The 20,116-nt window shown below is 36.7% G+C and overlaps 1 protein-coding gene across 2 annotated transcripts in view; it reads left to right on the top strand.

Annotated features, from left to right (window-relative positions):
• DNMBP (dynamin binding protein) overlaps positions 1–20,116 on the top strand; it is an 81,186-nt gene that overhangs the window by 46,647 nt on the left and 14,423 nt on the right. For both annotated transcript variants that reach the window (XM_051981853.1, XM_051981854.1), the window contains 3 exons: positions 13,043–13,236; positions 13,857–13,956; positions 18,839–18,986. In XM_051981853.1, the coding sequence (XP_051837813.1) occupies positions 13,043–13,236; positions 13,857–13,956; positions 18,839–18,986 (442 nt within the window). The remainder of the gene's footprint in view (positions 1–13,042; positions 13,237–13,856; positions 13,957–18,838; positions 18,987–20,116) is intronic.

Genomic DNA, 20,116 nt, shown 5'->3' with positions numbered 1-20,116 from the left:
TATGTGCTTAGGCAAAAGACAGTGCCTTACCTCAAAGGAATTTACAATCTAATGAAGGAGATTACACACAAACAAATATATACAAAGCTGTATACAAGATAAATAGGAAATAATTGACCGAGGATAAAGGGGTTGGGAAAGTTTATCACCTGATTGGTTATTTGAAGAAAACTCTATTTGCTAGCGGCCAAGGAATCAGGAAATGCCTCACTCTGGAAAATATGCTGCCTTAGCTTAGCTTTCAAGGGAACTTGGGATCCAAAAAAAAGAGAGAGCTAAAGGGGAAGCCCTTCTTGGGCCTTGATGCAGCCTATCCAAATGCCTGGAGATGCAATATATTGCAAACTAGCTATTAAATTAGTTTGGCTGCTATATAGAGTGCCTAGAGAGAGTGTGACTGAAAAAGTAGTTTGGAGCCAGATTAGGAAGAGCTTTGGCAGATGTCTGTATTTCATAATAGAGACTATAGAGAGCCACTGGAGTTTAGGGGGCAAGGGAATGACATTGTCAGATTTGGGTTTTAGGAATATTACTTTTGCAGGTGTGAGAAAGATTAGTAAGAAAGTAAGGAGATTTGAAGTAGAAGGACCAAAGTGAGGTTATTTTAATAGCATTTTATCAGTGTTTTCCCTAAATTGTGGTTTCTAGACTGAACACAATATTCCAGATGTGCTCTTACCAAGAAAGAATTATAGGGGATTATCATGATACTTACTGCTTACGGTTTTAAAGTTATATTTGTTGTAATGCAAGCCAGGATCACCTTGGTTTGGTTTAGTTTTTGTTTGGTTGACATGTTACATTTTTCATTTATTTTGAATTTGCAGTCTCTAAATCCTCCCCCCCCCCCCCCCAGATAAATTTCTGTCTAAATATAACATCCCTGTTTTGTGATTTTTTTTTGAACAAAAGTGTTAAGACTTTGCCCACATTCTTACTGAGTTTTTGTTTTTAGTCATTTGGTCTTTATCTACCTTAACTGGTCAAGATCTTTTTTTGAATTGCTGCCTCTGTTATACTAGAGACTAGTTCTTTCTTCTAATTCTGTGTCATCTTCAAATTTCATAAGCATGTTGGTTATACTTTTATGCAGATCACTGATAAAGATGTTAAACAGTTCCTCACCAAGTCTGGATCCTTGGGACACTCCACTAAGACACTCTTTCCAGGTTGACTTGGGACCAACTACTCTCTAGAGGCAGCCATTCAACCAGTTGTTAAATCACCTCATTGTACTATTGACCACAGTGTAGATTGCTCAGAGCTAAGCTCCTTTCCCAAGTCAACATTCCCCAAAGTCTCATAGCTAACTAGAGTCAACCTCTTTTCCATTCTGCCCTCTTGATTCTGTTTTTTAACAAAGTAACCCATACTTCTCTCCTCAGAATAGCATGATAAACTATATTGATATATAGATAAAAGAGTAGTTACAATATTTCTATACTACTTTTGTTACTTTGTCCAAAAAGTGGGGAAGGGTAGGAAGTGGGAGAATACAATGCATGTGTGGTACTAACTGAAGCCATACTTCCTTTTCTAGATATTTACTACCATGCTTAGATACAATTTAGAATTTTGCCAGTAATTGAATTCATATTCATTGGCTTCTAGGTTACAAGTTCTATTTTCTTCTTTTTCTGGAAAATTGGAACATGATTTACCCTTCTTCTGTTTGTAGCCCTTCTTCTATTCTTCACAATTTTTCAAATATCATATCTACTATCTTCTTTGTGATAGTTGATAGAATATGAATTTTGAGTCAAGAATATCTGAGTTCAAATTCTGCCTTATTAGCTATGTTATTAGCTGTGTTAACCCTTATTAGTTAATACTTATTAGCTATGTTAATCCTGGGCAAATCACTTAAGCTCTTTTTAACCTCAGTTTCCTTAATTGTAAAATAAGGATTGTTAATAGTAAATGTGGGATGGCCCAGGCAATTCAAGTACAAAGAATGTTTAAATAATTCTGTTGCAATGAAGTTTGTTGTCCACTTTTATCGGGCTCTCAGTGATCCCATTTGATTTAGGGTTTTCTTGGTAAAGATAACTATAGTGCTTTCGCATTTCAAGTTCATTTTACAGATGAGGAAACTGAGGCAAACAGGGTTAAGTGACTTGCCCAGGGTCTAGTAACAGTTTATTTGGCTAGATTTGAACTCACATAAATGAGTCTTCCTAACTCCAAGGCTGGTGCTCTATATATTGTACTCCTTAGTGACCCTAGTGAAGATTAGGGGAGGCAACCAGTTAAGTAGACATAAAACCCTAGGTGACTGGGACTAGAGTTTTGGGAAAGTATCCCATTATAGTTAAGTTTCTTTCTATATAGCTGATTACTTATCTTGAAAATCTCATTAGGGTGGTTAAATAAAATTCAGGGAAATAATAAGACTAAGTAAGATCTGGAAAAGACCTCAAAAATCATGTAGTACAATGCCCTTATTTTAAGAGAAAACCCAGCCTAAGTATGAACCCCCTTGATTTCTCTGTACAGATAATTTTGTGGTGAGTTCTGTCAAGGGAAGAGGTGGGAGAAAGCATAGGAACAGCCTGCACAGGACTAGAATAGGACCAGAAGTCAGAAGGAAGACTCTTAGGTACAGGAAATTCCTAAAATCCACTTAAGTATGAACAAGTGAGATTTTATGGCATAGTGCAATGTATATGCTCTGATTTTGAAGTTTATTTTTTGTGATTGGTTATTATGAGGTACTGGGGTATATACTCAGTAGTAAAGGGCATGTTCTTTTATCATTGACCCCATTTTAGGAGTTTAATCCATTTTTTGACATCATATTGGATTATCCTTATTTCTACTTAGGGATAGTTTCTGTTTGAATTCTAGAAAAGAGAGAAGTTCTCAATTGATACTTACATTTCATTTTCAGGTTTAAAAAGTGTTTTACATAATTATTTCATCTAATACCCACATAACACTAATATAGGTAGTTCCAGGCATTATATCCATTTTACAAATTAAAAAATTAAGGCTCAGAGAGTTAACTTGTCCACAAATTACTGGTTCACAGTTACACAGCTAGTGTCAGAATCAAGTTATTCTACTTAACCTTTCCTAATACCTGTTTCTGGCATGAATATGATTTTACTTAAATTATGTCATCTTCATGTTTTATATAAACATATAAATTCTAAGATTATGTCTTCTCTCTTTTGTATCTCTTAGAGTCAATAATGGTGACATAGTGATTTTGAAATACTTATTCACTGATTGAATAACACTTTGAAAAGTGGACTTATAGTTGACAAAATGCAAAAGCTGTACGAAATTTGATGACTTGGGAAGAGGCCAGTAATTCCATAGGTAGAGGGTTAAATACATTGTCAAGAATATAGTCTTTCACTCTATGTTGTTTTTATCCTCCCTTAACTTTTTCTTTGTTAGGAGAGAGGTAATGAAGTATGGAGAAGAGGTGGGGTAAGTTCAGAAATGACTATTGTAAAAATAAAAGGCATCATCAGTAAAACATTTTTTAAAAATAAAAAAATGTAGGGAGAAAAAGTTTTTGAAGTGTAGTAATTTGAAATAATTCTGGAAGAAAGGTAAACAGAATCCAGATTGTGAAGGACTTTAAATACAAAATGGAGGAGTTGATGTTTTCTTCTAGTGTCAGGAGCCCCTGAAGATTTTTGAGCTGGAGTTTAAAGTAACATGATTGGGATCTGTGATTTAGGAAGCATATAATGGGAACGGTTAAAGAGGAAAAGTTGACTGAAGGGGTGGTGGGACAACGGTGCCCAGTTAGAAAGCTATGGGATATTGTAATATAGGTCCTAACTAAGCCTTATCAGTGGAGGGGAAAGTACAGATTTCTGTAAGATTGGTTATAGAGAAAGTTGACAAGACTTGGTAAGGGTATTGAACCTGTGAGTATGGCTCCAAATTTGTGATTCTTGTTAAGGGCAGATTTGAAGGAAAAAATGAGTTCATTTTGGGCAATTTGACTTGGACATTCTAAGTGTCAATAGGTGATGAGGGATTTAGAGCTCTGGGAAGAGATAAAGTCTAGATATGTGGAGTTGGGAGTTAACTGTATAGAAGTGATCTTTGAATCCATGGGAATTATTGAGGTCATAAAATAATAATGGTGACAATAATACCTGCACTTTAAAATTTTCAAAGCACTTTACACAAACTATTTCATCTGATTTCATAATAACCTTATACAGTAGATATTATCCACATTTTTCAGAGGAGGAAACTAAGGCATGTCTAAGTAAATGTCTGAGTGGGATTTGAGCCCCACCCAATCTTAAAACCTCTTAATTCTTCTCTTCATTCCCCGAACTAGGGCCTCTTTTGAGTAGAGCCTGTTCTCCCTTCCCCCTTCCCCACTTTCCACCCAGGCTCAGGGGCAGGGCTTGGTATGTGGACAGCCTCACTGAAGGAATCCTGCTATGGCCTGCTTTGGGAGGGGGCCTAACTGCTGGCATCCCCCATAATGTTCACTTATTTCTGCCTCTCTGGCTGGGAGAAAACAAAAAAGTACCCTCTCCTCAAGGAGTTGATCTTTTGGGTGAGAAAAAAGATGTGTCCATCTTTTCTCCGGCTTTAGAATGTGAGCACCTTAACTCAGGCATTACTTTCACTGTTTTTAAATCTTAGTGCTTAACTTATCCAACCAAGCAATAAACATTTATTAAGCACCTACTATTTGTTTATCAGGCACTTTGCTAAACCACTGGATGCTAAAAGGCAAATGGCAATCCCTGCCCTCGGGACTTCACTATTCAATGGGGGAGACCACCTGCAAGCAAACAGATACAAAGCCAGCTATGTACGGAATAATTAACTGGGGAATGAAAAGGGCTGGTTGGAAAAGCCTTCCTATAGGAGGTGGGATTTCAGTTGGGACTTAAAGGCAGTCGGAGAGGTCCGAAGTGGGAGCTGTGAGGCATGGAGAATGGGGTTCAGAGAGGCAGTCTTGTTCTGGGCAGTGCCGGGAGGCCAGGCTTCCTGGATGGAAGAAACCCCATTGGGGGAATAAATAAGAAAACTGCACAGGTAGGAGGGGCCTGGGCTAGAGGGCTTTGAATTCCTTTTAGAGAATTTTGCTTTTATTCTTGGAGCGAGCCGGAGCTGGGGTGGGGGATGGGGCTTATGACACCCTGGGACGTGTTTAGGAGATGAGTTTGGGGGTGGGTTGGGATGGGGAAGGGCCCAGGTGATAAGACGGAGTCTGAGGGAAGAGCTTTAGGAGAGGTGCCATGCATAGACCTTGGCCACTGTCCGATTGTGGGGTCATGGGTGGGTCGAAGGTCCTGGTGATGAGAGGGAACCTGGAATGCCTGTGATGCCTGAGGGCTGAGGGCTGAGGGAGACTGGTGTTTTCTCTTGTTGGAATTGGGAAAGTAGGTGATAGGAAGGATTTAGGGGACATAATGAGCTCGGTTTTGTAACTCTGAAAGGCATTGGGAGATGTGAGATTGGTCGTTAACCAGAGATTGGGACTAGATAGGTAGATTTGAGAGTCATCAGTATAAAATTGTTAAATAATCCCTAAAGAGACCTCTCCAAAAGGAAAAAAAAGAAGATAAAACAAAAAAGTACCTTCTCCTCAAGGAGTTGATCTTTTGGTGAGAAAAATTGTAAGCCAAATGTGATTAGCAATATCTTATTGTTAAACCTGTACATAAAATGCTAGCAATGTTCTTGCTTCTCTCTGGAAGCCAGAAAAATACTTTTGTATTTTGTATTCAGACTGTCCATTATTCAGCTGTGTGTGTGCATCGTGTGCATGAGAGAAATTTTGTCAGATTTGGGAGTCAGAAAAACTGGCTTAGATTTTTAATCTGCCTCCTTGATTTTGAGCAAATCAGTTAACCTATGAAAATGAAATTCGATATAGCTAACTTTTATTCGGAGTCAAACTTGAATTGTTTTGGAGACTAGTCAGAACCATCCGAGCTTGAATATGATTTTAACTGGAATGGTTTGTTTAAAAAGTATCTTCACCCTATTGCATATGTTAGTATTTTAACTACTCCTGAATTTAAATTTTGTATTTTTAAAGACAAAACAAAAAATCCATTGATCTTGCTAAGTAGAGCGCCTGGTGTCATGGAGTACTCAAAAAAGGACTGAACTAGTTGTTGATTGTATTAAACTTAATCACCATGACAAAATGAAACCAAACTTCACTATATATCCGAAATCTGGGACTTTTTCCAGTTAACTTTCTGGTTGTTCATGAAATGCTGTCGAGGGAGGAACCACAGGAAAAAGAAATATCAAACTGATCCAAGTTGCCAGATGTGGGAATACTTCTTTTAGGGATTTTACCATTGGGGTTTTAGCCAATTTTAAGGGAGGGGTAGTTACTCTGAAAAACTAGCCAGAGAATTGTCCTCTTCCTCCCACTCCTATGTATATAATTCCACCCAGGATTTGGAGCTGTGTTTTATGAATTTGATTTTTGGTGTTTGAAAATCTGAGAAGAGGCCTTTAACACTTTAAGACTAGATGGGTTTGTGAATTGCAAAGTTAAAAGGACACAAGATAAAACTTTCTCCAAGAGAAGCAATACTTTCTGAAGTTCTAAAGGAAAGGATCCCGTGGGGGATGGGTTAAGCTGGTTGGAGAGAGGTGGTGAAACCGAAAACCGGGATTTAGCATTCTATTGCAGTCTGGTAGAGAGAGAATATGCACTAAATTTAGGTTAGAATTATTTGCCATCCAACAGTTGCTAAGTGTGTTGTGTTAGGCATTCCTTTTTAACATGTTAAACTGATTTAGGGACCATTAAAAAAAATCAGCAGTTTAATAGGGGAAGGAGCAGAAGAGACCTAATAGTAAGTTGTTGAATGTAATATTAATCAGGAAGTTGAAACAAGGTTGGGGTAGGTAGGTAGGTAAGAAGGGCTAGTGGGGAAATAGCATTTATTTGCTTTGTGATCCTGAAATACAATTTAGAGCTGACTGGAGATTTGTCACATTGTTGTTACTTGAAGCACATGCCCATAACTTCTTGCATTCATTTTCATCCAAGGGTGTACTAATTCAATTCAGTTAAAAGTTTAGTAAGTTCAGTATGGGGTGTTAGGTTCTGAGGTTGGAAAAACCTGTCCAGTACCTGCCTTCAAGGCCTTTAATTTCCACTGTCTTGTTTGTTCCTGGCTCTTAGAACAATTTCACAGGATAATAGGATTTGGAACTGGAAGGAATCTTTCAGTGACTCACCCTGTGGAAAAACTGAACCATAGGGGATATTTAAATGATTTATCTTTGATCATATTTTACAAACCTCAACGCAGAATACTTAGTTTGATATTGTTGTGGCAAAATTTTATTAAAGATACTTTCTTTTTCTGAAGTCAGAACTGTCCAGAAAAATTCAGACATTTGGTGGTCATATCCCATTGAATAGTAGGGGAAAGGGTGGATGAGAGGCTGTGGAGAGGGAAAACTACTTCTAAAGATATCACTTTGTGTGCTTAGTGAAGAGCCCCTCCCAGGTCACTTGGCTTAGGCTGACTTTTTTTCCCTTGGGGTTGCTTCCACTTCAATCTAATTCCTCCAACTAAAAATTCTGTTTGTTGATTCCTGAGACTGCTGAGCTGACTACTTTAAAAAAGAAGAAAAAAAAGGAGGCAGGGGAAACCAAGGTCTCTAGGCCATCCAAATTTTCTTTGACAGGAAAAGCATGAATTAGCACCATGTGGTAGCCTTGATTTAAAAACTCATCTTTAAAAAAAAATTCTTTTTGCATGGGTGAAGAGAGCCAGGAAATGACAGCTGTAGTGAATGAGAAAGGCTTGCTCTTTTAGCAGTTGTTCTTCCTCTTCCACCAATCCCAGTATTCCAGCTCCACCCTTTAGAAGCAGCCTGGCTGAGATAGCCTCTGGGACTCTGGGCTATTCATATGGAAATGTTAGAGAGTGAAGACCCTATACTCTGGGTGTGGGGGGGACTTGAAGGGAGTGAGAGATTCTGGAGCTGTGGGGAAGACACCCCCAGACTCGACACTCCTTGTTTCTGACGCTGCAGGGACCACTGGGGGTTGCAGTCAGGCCTGGAATAGATTGGTAGGAAAAATAAGTTCCTAGCTCTCTCTTCTTTGGCGTCCTGCCCTCCTTAAGAATAAGAATCATGCCGAAGTGATAAGATTTCCACTGCCAAAGAAAGGAGGAGGACCCAAGGCCCAGTTAAAGCAAACTCCAAGGTGAGGGATGGTGTGGAAATAGCTGAGAAGCTGAAATCTTGCAGTGGTCCGAATGCTCCCAAATCCCCACCCCGGATCGCTTGCCTGCCCCTGTCCCCACCGATCTGTGATCTCTGGATTCTTCATACCATTTCTGTTTCGGAGTTAAGGGTGGTGGCGTGGGGAGGGGTGTGCATGGCCTCTCTGAATCCTCCCTTTTTAATGTCTGGTGTAAGGCACACTGGTAATGGTGATGAAATGAAAAGCTGCCAGCAAAGAGGACTGTGTAGCAGGTTTCTAGCATCACCTTTTTACTTTTAAGACCATCTTAGGAAGAGACCCAGAAAAATAAACTGGACTTCATTTTCCCCCATGCATTTTCTCTCTTTGAGCATTGAGGAGTATTTCAATATAGTTTATTTAGTCAAACCACTTTGCACTCATATGGTGCTTGGTATTTGAGATTTTGAACTGCCAGTATTTGAAACGAATCCTTTTTGCAAAGCTACTGTTTCTCTTTGATGTGTTTAAGAACAAGAAGTCTGCTATATTTGTGGATCAGAGAACTAGAACTGGCCATCCAGTCAAACTCATAATTGGAGCGTGGTGCAGCAAATCCTTTTTACAGTTGTATTTAGTAAATGGTTGGTCTGGTGAAAGGAGTTTTAGTCTGGAAGTTGGGTAAAAGGCCTACTTTAGTTTGAGTCTAGATAAATCAGTTTACCTCTTAGCTGTTTTTGTTTGTAATTAATTATTTACTTTTTAAATGAAGATAATGTTTAGGTACAATTGATGTAAACTGAGATCTTGGAAATGATGGGGGTACATTTTTAGTATTTAATCTGAACTGGTTTTTTAAGTTGATCTGACTGTAACTCAGTTACTTTTTCTGTGTTGCTAGTTTCTGATTGCTGAATAAGAGTGTATTGGAACTTTTTAGCTTTAACTGAAATCTAATAAGGTTTTTGATCAAGGGAGTGGATAGTTCTTCAGGGAATTTAAAAGGCATGAAGTCAGTCAGATAAACAAATTTTTCCAGTAGGTAATTAAATTGAGTCTAACAAGATTTTAGTACATTTTTAAGAATAATGAATTTTCTTTTATTGATCAAAAGAACATTTTTAGGGCTGGTATCCTGTTGGATTTAGACCCAAAAGAAATTTAAAAGATTAAGAAAAAACTTTAAATAATATTTATTGGGCCTATAGAGCCATATTTAATTAAGTGGGAGTTATATTTTAAATAGACAAACCCTGGAATTTTAGAACTAAAAAATTAAAGATAATCAAATCCAACTTTGCAGAATTGAAACCAAACCGCAGATCTTAAAATGTGACCAAGTCAGTATTAGGATTCTAGACCCTAGGTTTCTTTCCATAGTCATTCTTAACTTCCTTATTCACCCTTCCCCCAGTTTTAATTTTGTTTTAGAAAGGGAAATCAGTTTGCTTATTGTCTCTTGGCTGCTAGGTAGCTCTGTTGGTGAGTAAGAAAAAGGGGCCTGGAATCTGGAAGAGAGATCAGAGTTTAAATTCTGCCTCAGATACTTACTAGCTGTTTAACCTGGTCCAAGTCACTGTTTGCCTCAGTTTTCTCAGCTGTAAAATGGGTATAATAATAGCACCTATTTCCCAGTATTGTTGTGGAGATAAAGTGAAGTAATAATTGTAAAGTATTTATCACAGTGCCGGGCATATAGCAAGTACTCATAAATGTTAGTTATTATTAGGCCTCTTGAAGAAGATGATGCTTAAGTGGAGCTGAAGGCTCCAAGAAAGGAGGTAAGGAGTGAAGTGTTTTAGACAAAGGGACACTCTATACAAAGGCGTGGAGATAAGAGATGAAATGGGTGAAAGGTAGAACAAGGGTAAATTTGAGTTCTTCCTGATTCTAGACCTGGTGCCCAAATTCCTGCACTAGCTATGGAAGGCATAGCCGATTACTGTTAAAGGAAGAAGAGGAAGCTCTCAGGGAAGTCTGATCCAAGTTTCTCAGGAACTTAGGACTCTGAGGAGAGAAAAGTTGGTGAAAACTCCTGTGATGAGTGAACAAGTGAGTTAGGGGAAGTGTCAAACTATTGCCTAGCTAGGGTGAGGGTCCATTTAAGATGATGCAGCATAAACTTATAGAGGATGATCCAGTCACTTGCTTTTGTGATTTTTCAGCAGTGGTGAAGATGGCAGGTGGTACAGGTGATATGAGACTGTGGTTTGGACTGAGGAGACCTTTGATAGGATAAAGGGACAAGAGACTTGAGAACATGGGGCAGAATTTGAACTAAGTCACCAGGCCTTTCCCTGTCACTCTTAATCCCAGGGTCTTCCCTCTGTTAATTATTTTCTATTTATCCTACAGGATAGTTCACTTTGTATGCATTTGTTCCCATGTTGTCTCCCTCCTTTCATTGTAAGCACCTTGAGAATGGGGACAGAAAAGACAATCTTTTGCCTTTTTTGGTAGTCCCAGCCCTTTGTATAGTGGCTGGCACTTAGTGGGTGCTTAAAAAAGGCATTTTGACAGAATGGAAAAGGATGTTGAGGTTGGAAAAGGAAAGAGTGTACCTAGTGCAAGGGCAATGATCTGGGAAAGAACTGAGAAGTAGAGGGATAAAGCAGTTAGCAAACAGACCTGCTTTAATTTCTATAATATGCTAACTAGCAAGATTTTTAAAATATATATATATTTTTTGTTTTTCAAAATACATGCATAGTTTTCAACATTCACCTTTGTAAAACCTTGTGTTCCAAAATTTTCCTACCTCCTTTTCCTAAACTGCAAGTAATCCAACATAGGTTAATCATGTACAATACTTCTAAAGGTATTTCCACATTTATCATTCTACACAAGAAAAAAACAGATCAAAAGGGAAAAACAATGAGAGAAAAAAAAATCAAGTAAACCACAAAGGTGAAAATACTATGTTGTGATTCATATTCTGTCTCCGTTGTGTCTCTGTGGGTGCAGATAGCTCTTTCCATCACAAGTCTTTTGGAATTGGCCTGAATCACCTCATTGTTAAAAAGAAATGCATCCATTAGAATTATCATTGCATATTCTTGTTGTGTTCTCTTCCTGGTTTTATTCACTTCACTTAACATCAGTTCCTATCTCTGTAAGCCTTTCTGAAATCATCCTGCTAATCGTTTCTTATAGAACAATAATATTCCATAACAGTCATATACCATAACTTATTCAGCCATTCCCCAATTGATGGGCATCCACTCAGTCTCCAGTTCCTTGTCACTACAAAAAGGGCTGCTACATGTGGGTCCTTTTCCCTTTTTTATGATTTCTTTGGAGTACAGACCCAGTAGAAACACTATTGGATCAAGATCTATGCGCAGTTTGATAGCCCTTTGAACATAGCTCCAAATTGCTCTTCATAGAAAGATATTTTATAACCTTTAGGTAGCAATGTTTTTGTAACATAGACATAGCAATGTAGACAATGTGGTTATCCAAATTGCTTTCTAAAGAATGTTTTCAAACAAAAAATGCTAAAAATAAATATTAGCAAAATAAGATGTTTAAAATTTGATAACAAATTATAGATCTGTTTTTAAGTCAACTAATAAACTCTTGGATAATTTGATTTTTTAAAAAAAGGAAAACTTAATTATCAAAATAAGAGAAAAAGGAGAATTCACAATAATTAAAGGTGAAATAATGGGGGAAAAAAAGAATGAATAGTTTCTAAAATTATAGCCAAGTAGAGTTAAATGAAAAACCTGGACTTTCTCTTGGAAATTCTTTTTATTAGATATGTATATAAAATAACAATGTTTTCATTAAACTATAAATAACTTGGTTTTTCAGATCATTAGAAATATTTTCACTTTCAAAATAAATCCTTTCCTCCCTGGTCATTTGAAATAGGTCACTTAAATTAACTCGTGAATCTAATATGCTTCATTAATCAGTTAGCCAAGAAACATGCTTCATTATAATATCTATGGTAATAGAAAGAACTATAAGAGTTTCTTTTGGCACATTGATGAAAATTTGTTTTAGGTCTTGAACAAAGTTGTGTCCTTTTGTGCCAAACATAAAGCTCCCAGTATGGTTCTTCAGCCCCAGACCCCAGAACCTGACATTCTTTAAGAAGCACCAGGGGTATCATGTGTTATCATGAATGTTTTCTGTTTCATTTGAACCACTAAGTCTTCTCTGATCCCTTATTTACTGTTAACCTTTGCCAGTCTTATTGTGGCTCTTCCTAGAGCAATAGTTGTTCATCATCTTTCTTTGATACTAAACCTAGACCATTTACCTTCCTTTTTTCCTCTCCCCTCCCCTGAACTCCACATTCTTTACCAAGAGCTCTGGGTAAGTTTCACTGTGGATAGTTGGTTGAGTATATAGGGTTCTTATCAAAATAGGATAGGTCTGTGTGCCTAAGAATAGCTTAAACTACTAGGGAGGAGGGCTCTGTGGATTCTAGAGCAGATTCAGTGGCCATGGGGAAGGAGAGACATTGTTAGGAAGTATTTGTGTTTGTGAACATGTAGTAACATAGTCTCATTTGTTTACCAGAGGAAAAAGTTAGGTATTAGGAGAAGTAATGTCACACCTAGAATCGTTCCCAGAAACTTTTAGGGCTCATCACATATTCTGAAGAACTAATCTCTTATGAATTTTATATATTCAGTGCTGTATAAATATGTAAATCCCAAGTGAACAGACTCTTCTGAGAACTACCAAGATCTTTGTCTTCCTTTTGGGCTTCCAAAATAATTTCTTTTGATAAAATTTTTGTGCCATAGTTAACGATTTAGATTCCTAGAATGCTGTATCTTTTAGGGGAGTGTGGAAACATTAAGACTATGATTTCATTGATCGAAGGAATGCCAGGTAAGGCAACTTTTCTGTCTTTTTTTCTAGAAATGACTCTCCTCTCCTCTCAGTCTGCATCCCTGGAGTCCCCCTCTGTGTCCGTGACCTCTGATAACCCAGAGCAGAGAATGCTGGAGAAGAGAGCCAAAGTGGTAGAAGAACTCCTCCAAACTGAAAGGGATTATGTGCGAGATCTTGAGATGTGCATTGAACAGATAATGGTGCCCCTGCAGCAGGCCCAGGTAAGACAAATGGGGCAAAATGCTAGCACCCTAATATATTAGAATAGTGAAACTTTTACCACAAACAAGGCAGTGACTTCCACTGATATAATTCTAAGACCCTTGGAGATAAATTGGCATCAACTTTAGGCTCCATTGTGATGATAGTATTTGAGTCAGTTGCCATCTCAATAGCCTTGGTATTCCTCCAAAATTCCCTGTAAATCATGCTCCTTAGGATCCTAAGAGTGGCAGCAACCTAAACCTAGCTGCTCTGACTGAACCTATACTGAGAAGTATCCTCCACGGATGTCAGTAGGGATGGTAGCGACCCTATTCAGTTAAGAATTCCTCTGGACATATGGCACCCAACTTCCTAAGTATTTCCTGTTGATGGCTCTAAGCTTCTAGGTACAGGATGAAAATTTGTGCCCTGGAATGCACTACCGTGGCATCATCACGGTTTCTATCAGGAACATTTCATGAACAATGATGGTACATTGTTGTTATTAAACTTTTGATTCTGGTAATGTGATTGCTGAAGAAAGAGCTCAGTAAGTTCTGGGATGAGTTTTCAATGTCTACTCTGGTAAACTTGTCTTTATGTGTCATTATATATATTTGTCTTTGTTGTCTCTCAGGTGCAGAACATGGATTTTGAGGCACTTTTTGGAAACATCCAGATGGTGGTTAATGTCTCAAAGCAGTTGCTGGCTGCTTTAGAGACCTCTGATACTGTAGGTATGGATGTCAACTATTAGTTTTCCCTAAATGAAAGCTTCTTAAACTGTAGCTTGTGACCCAAATTGGGGTCACATAACTGAATGTGGGAGGAATGTCATAGAATCATAGATTCTTAAAAGAGAAAAGTATCCTAATGAGCTGATGGGGCAACTATATAATTTTACTTAGAGGGAAATTTAAGCCACAAGTAATTTAAATAACTTATTCTGTTACTGCACACTGCCTGTGCAAATCTTGCCCATTTTTCAATTGACTCAACTCCTACTTTTTGCAGGAGCTTATTTGTATGATAATATCATAATTCCTTCACATAATTGGTAATTACTAAATGAATACCTTATCTGAATTAATCATCTTCTATCTCCTCCCTCACTTTAAAAATATTTCCATTTCTGTTAGTGGTGTCATCATCATTCCAATCTCTTGAGCTAGAAATCTTGAAGGCATCTATTGGTGAACTGAAGATATGCTCATAGAGGGGAGGGTATTAGCAGGGAAACAAGCAAGACTTTTTTACAAGTGATATTAATTGTTTTTCATCTCACAGGGGTCTGAAAAATGTAGAGAATTTAAGATCTCATTTTACTTAGTCTTTGTTGACTGAAGCATTTGTTTGAGTCCTTTTAGTAAAGTCCCTTCTGTCAAAATGATTCAATATTACTTGGAAGATAAAACTACAGCTATAACTGTTTTAATGATTCCAATAAATATCTACTAAGGCTTAAAACAGGAATATGCTAATGAAAGGTAATTGAATAGCAATTTTGCAGAAACAGAGACAAATCCTTCTCTCTTCCTTTTCAACTCTGGGGCCAGCTATTGTCCATTTGTGCTTTTTCAGATGTACTCATTGTTGGCAAAATTCTATACAGTGTCCATCCAAATGCATGTTAAAATCTGAGCAACAGACATTCTTTATCTATTGCTCTTTCTTGTATGGACATAAGCCAAAATCTTTTGAGTCAATATTGCTCTTTCCCAGAAGGTTCTGAATGTGCTGAGGCTTGATGCAGTCAGAACACTTGTTTCATGCGAAGAGGAAGCACTATCCACAAAGCATTCCTCCTGGATCCCAGAGTCTTCACTGGAACTCTTCTACCCAAAGAGGCATATTCCTGTTTTAAGCCTTGATATTTATAAGAATCACTAAAACAGTTATATCTGTCTTTTATCTTGCAAGTAATTAATCATCATTTTATAACTTTAATAAGTAGGTATGTTAGAAAAAAATACAGAATAAAATAAATAAATGAACAGAAACTCAGATACTTCTTTCCCCCTCCCCCATTTGATAATATTTTATTTTTTCCAATTAGATGTAATGATAGTTTTTAAAGATGTTGAGTTCCAAATTTTTTCTCCCTGCCTCCCTTATCTCCCCCTTCTCTAGGATAGTGAGCAATCTGATATAAATTATATACAAGTACAATTATGTTAAACATATTTCCATATTAGTCATGTTGTAAAAGAAGAATCGGAACAAAAGAGAAAAACCACAAGAAAGAAAAAAAAAGTGAAAATAGTATGCTTTGATCTGCATTCAGTCTCCGTAGCTCTTTTTTTGAATGTGGATACATTTTCCATCGCAAGTCTATTGGAATTTTTTTGGAGAAGACTTGAGTCTATCATAGTTGATCATCACACAATATTGCTATTACTGTGTATAATGTTTTCCTGGTTCTGCTCCCTTCACTCAGCATCAATTAATATAAATCTTTCCAGGTTTTTCTGAAATCTGCCTAGTCATCATTTCTTATAGAATAATAGTCTTCTATTACGTTCATATACCACAACTTAGTCAACCATTTCCCTCAGTTTACAATTCCTTGTCTCCACAAAAAGAGGCTACAATTTTTGAACACCTTGGTTCTTTTCTTTAGATATTTATTACAGAATATTTAAGACATTTAGTCAAATGTAGTTGAAACATAAAACACTTTTCATGATAACAGAATTTAGAAAAAGGACCTATAAGTGTTGTCTATAAAGGTCACATGGAGGTAAGGGGAGATGGGCTTTAAAGAACAGAAAGAATATTTATTCAGTGAGAAACAATTAGAAAACGAACCTATTTGGAGCAGAGAATATTGGAGTAGTAGAAAATAGGGATAGGATAAATGATCAGATTTTGGAGGGACTTAAAAAAGACAATTAAAGAAGTTTAGATTTGATTCACGGGCATTAAGGGACCATTGTAACTTTTTCATTCAGTTAGCAATCATTTGTTTATATTCCAGTCTTTGTGCTAGGTGCTGGAAATACAAAGACAAAAACAAGTCCTGCCTTCAAGGAGCTTATATTCTTTTTTTTTTTTAATTATTATTATTAAAGCTTTTTATACACAAAGCATATGCATGGGTAATTTTTTCCAACATTGACTCTTGCATAACTTTTTGTATTTGTTGCATAACCTTCCCCCACTCCCTCCCCCTAGCTGGCAGGTGGTCCAGTACATGTTAAATATATTGAAATACATGTTAGAGCCAATATATGTATACGCATTTATAGTTATCTTGCTGCATAAGAAAAAAGAGATCAAGAAGGAAGAAAAAGAAAAACTGAGAAAGAAAACAAATTGCAAGCAAATAACAATAGAGAGAGTGAGAATGCTATGTTGTATTCCATACTCTGTTCCCATGGTTCTCTGTCTGGGTGTAGATGGCTCTCTTCATCACTAAACAATTGGAATTGTTTGAATCATCTCACTGTTGAAGAGAGCCACGAAGGAGTTTATATTCTATAGGAAGAGATCACATATATACATATAAATACATGTAAAATACATAAAAGATTCATTGAAGATGAAGGACTTATCAGGGGAATTAGGAAAGTACTCGGATAGGAAGGGACGTTTGAATTGAGCTCTGAAGGAAACTAGAAATTTCAAGAGGGAAAAGTAAAGACAAAGTAAATTCCAGAAATGAAAGATAATCTGCAAAGGTAGAGAGACAAGAGATGGTATATTGTGTTTGACAGATTAAATAGAAGAGTGCTTGAAGGGAAATAATCTACAATAAGGTTAGAAAACTAACTTGGCAACTTGCTAAATGCTTTGAATGTCTTTTTTGAATAGAATGACATGCAGTACTTTGTTTTAGGAAGATTACACAGGCAGCATTATCCAAGTTAGTTTGGAAAGATTGCTGTCAAAGAGACCCACTAAGAGACTTTTGCAGTAAAGAAAAATGAGGTGTTAAAGCCTGAATTAGAATGGTGGCAATAGGAATGGAGAGGAGGAAGACTCTTTGAGACAGTGCTAAAGGAGTATAGGGTAAAGTTGAGGGGAAAAGCAAAGATGATTCTTGAGACTATACTTTGGTACCTTGGGGAGTGATTGTGCCATTTACAGAAATATATGAATTAGATTCTTCAGTAGAGTATGATGGATATAGAAGGTGCTGTTTCCTGTCAGATTTGATTATTTTGTATGTTTATTATCTTAAAATTTTTGATTGTTGTTGTTACAAGGAAGGATTTCATAAAGGGAAATGATTAATATCTTAAGTAAGGCAACAAATAAAATTTTTAAAACAATGTTAATTGGTTGAAAATCAAAGCAGAAATATCCTTAAAAGAATTAAAATTAGGGGCAGCTGGTTGGCATAGTGGGAAGAGAACTGGCCCTGAAGTCAGGAGGACCTAAGTTCAAATCCAGCCTCAGACACTTAATTCTTACTAGCTGTATGACCTTAAGCAAGTCACTTAACCCCAAATGCCTTGCCAAAAAAAAATTTATTTGAAATTATAAGACTGAAGACATATGGTAATATAGAGGCAAAGTAATTTTTTGGAGTCATAATTATAAAGGAAAAAGTTGTACCATTGGGAGAAGATAAACTTTTTGAGGGAGTAAGTATGGAGAGAACCAAAGGCTAAGGAAATTTATCTTGGAGAAACTAATATTCCCTCTTTGAATAGTTCAGAGTGCCAATGAAATAGACAGAAAAGGAACAGGTAAAGATTAGTTTTGTAGGATTTGAGAAATCTGTTAGATATTTTGAAAAGTAAACACTGGTCCAGTGATTTCAAATGTAGGCAAGTCAAGAAAAATGAGGATTGAGAACAGGGAACTGGATTGATATAAAAGGGAAGTTGTTAGCACTTCTTTTAGAAATAATAGTTAAAATTGTGGAAAAAGAAGCCAAAGGAGTCAATAGATGCTGAAGAAATATTACTATGGAATCATTCATGCAAGAAATTTGTGCAAGGAATGGTGGAAATTGCATAGTATTCTAGTGATGTTTTGTTTTTTTTAGCTAAGGGTGACATGCATAGGAGTGTGTGTATGTGTGTGAGAGAGAGACAAAGAGAGGGAGAGGGACAGGAAAGATGTTTTATGGGTCAAAATCTTAGACATTGGAATGAGATTGAGGTATTAAAAGAGTAGTTTATCTTGGCAAAGAAGAGAGCCATCTGTTTTTGAGAAAGGAGGCTAAAGAAAAAGATGGGCAAAAGCATTGAGAACTTTAGCAGACTGGCCAAAGGGAATTGAGAATTTCCATCTGATGGCCTCAATGTTCTCAGTACTCCCTAGTCAGTGAGGGAAATTGTTAGGTTTTAAAGGTTTATTTAGTATTTAATGAAAAATAAAAACAGATGAAGGGTGAGAATTTCTTTCTAATGTAGTTTTCAGTGTTTTTCTTTTAAAAGCACCACACCTCACTTTAATTTTTTTCAATATTCTTACTCTTTTAATTAGTAGTAAACTAGTAATGAACTTGGTAATAAAGGAAAAATACCAACTTTTAACTAAACGCCTGCTTATATAATACCTTAGAATTAGAGTATAGTGCTTTGAGATATCTTAAGTATCTCAAAGTGAATTTGATCAAGGAGAAGGAAGCTGTTGGATTACTTAATATTCCTCTCTGTTTTAAAGGACCAGTATTTTTAGAGCATCGGGATGAACTTGAAGGAGTATACAAAGTTTACTGTCAGAATCATGACGAGGCCATTGCACTGCTGGAGATCTATGAGAAAGAGGAGAAGATCCAGAAGCATCTTCTAGAATACTTGGAAAACCTTAAGTAGGAACTTTGATTTTTTTGTCCCTCTCTCAGTCTCTGCTCTTTTTCTCTTTCTACTCTTACTTCCTTTTAACCCTGTCCTGTTTCAGAATTCAGCTTAATATGTCAAACAGATGTTTTTGAATCATCAAGTTATGAAACTGGAAGGGGTTTAAATAGCCCAAGCCTAAAATCCCAAGATAACTGTGGAACCATTCCAACTTTCTGGTGACCAAAAGTGAACTTAAGATTCTAATACCTACTAACCCAAGGTTGCAAAGTCTGTTATTATTTATTGATTTGGGGAAGGTAACACAAGACAGGGAAGGAAGAGAAGATTGAAAGAAGGGATAAATCTTTTGTTTTTAATTAAATATCTTATTAGACATAATTTTTTAGATTTACTTATAGGAACTTTGAAATTCCTATTCTTTTTAACTTTTTTGAATTAATTTAAGTTTGGAAGTTCTAGAAATGTTGAGTTAACATTTCTAGGTCATTGGGTTCTAAATGACTTAAAACTTTCCCTAAAAAACATCAAGAGAACTTGTTCCAAGTAAATAATTCCAGGATAGGTACAAAGACCAACTGCTGTTACCATTGGCAAATCACTAAGCCACATTTCCCTAGATATAATAGTTCTATCTCTTTAAGGGAAGCTGCAAATAATAAGATATATTTAATCACAGATTCTTCACACACACACACACACACACACACACACACAGACACACACAGTATGAAATTTGATTTTTCACTTTCCCTACTAACATTTGAGAAACTGTCATTCACCAAACCAATCATTTGGGGCAGGGGAGGAAGGGTATATAGATCCTTTATTTTTATTAAAGCTTTTTATTTTTCAAAACATATGTGTGGACAATTCTTCAGCATTAGCCCTTGCAAAACCCTGTGTTTCTATTTTCCCCCTGCTCTCCTCTAGATGGCAAGTAGTCCAATATATGTTAAATCTAATATATGTATACATATTTATATAATTATCATGCCACACAAGAAGAAAAGAGAAGCAAAATAAGATTCAAATAACAACAAAAAGAGTGAAAATGCTATATTATGAATCACACTCAGTTCCCTGAGTCCTCTCTCTGGGTGTAGATGGCTCTCTCATTACAAGATCATTGGAACTGGTT

The sequence above is a fragment of the Antechinus flavipes genome, chromosome 2 (assembly GCF_016432865.1).
Source record: "Antechinus flavipes isolate AdamAnt ecotype Samford, QLD, Australia chromosome 2, AdamAnt_v2, whole genome shotgun sequence".
Lineage (NCBI taxonomy): Eukaryota > Metazoa > Chordata > Mammalia > Dasyuromorphia > Dasyuridae > Antechinus > Antechinus flavipes.
Note: the sequence above shows the minus strand (reverse complement) of the source record. Positions and strands in the feature narration are given on the sequence as shown.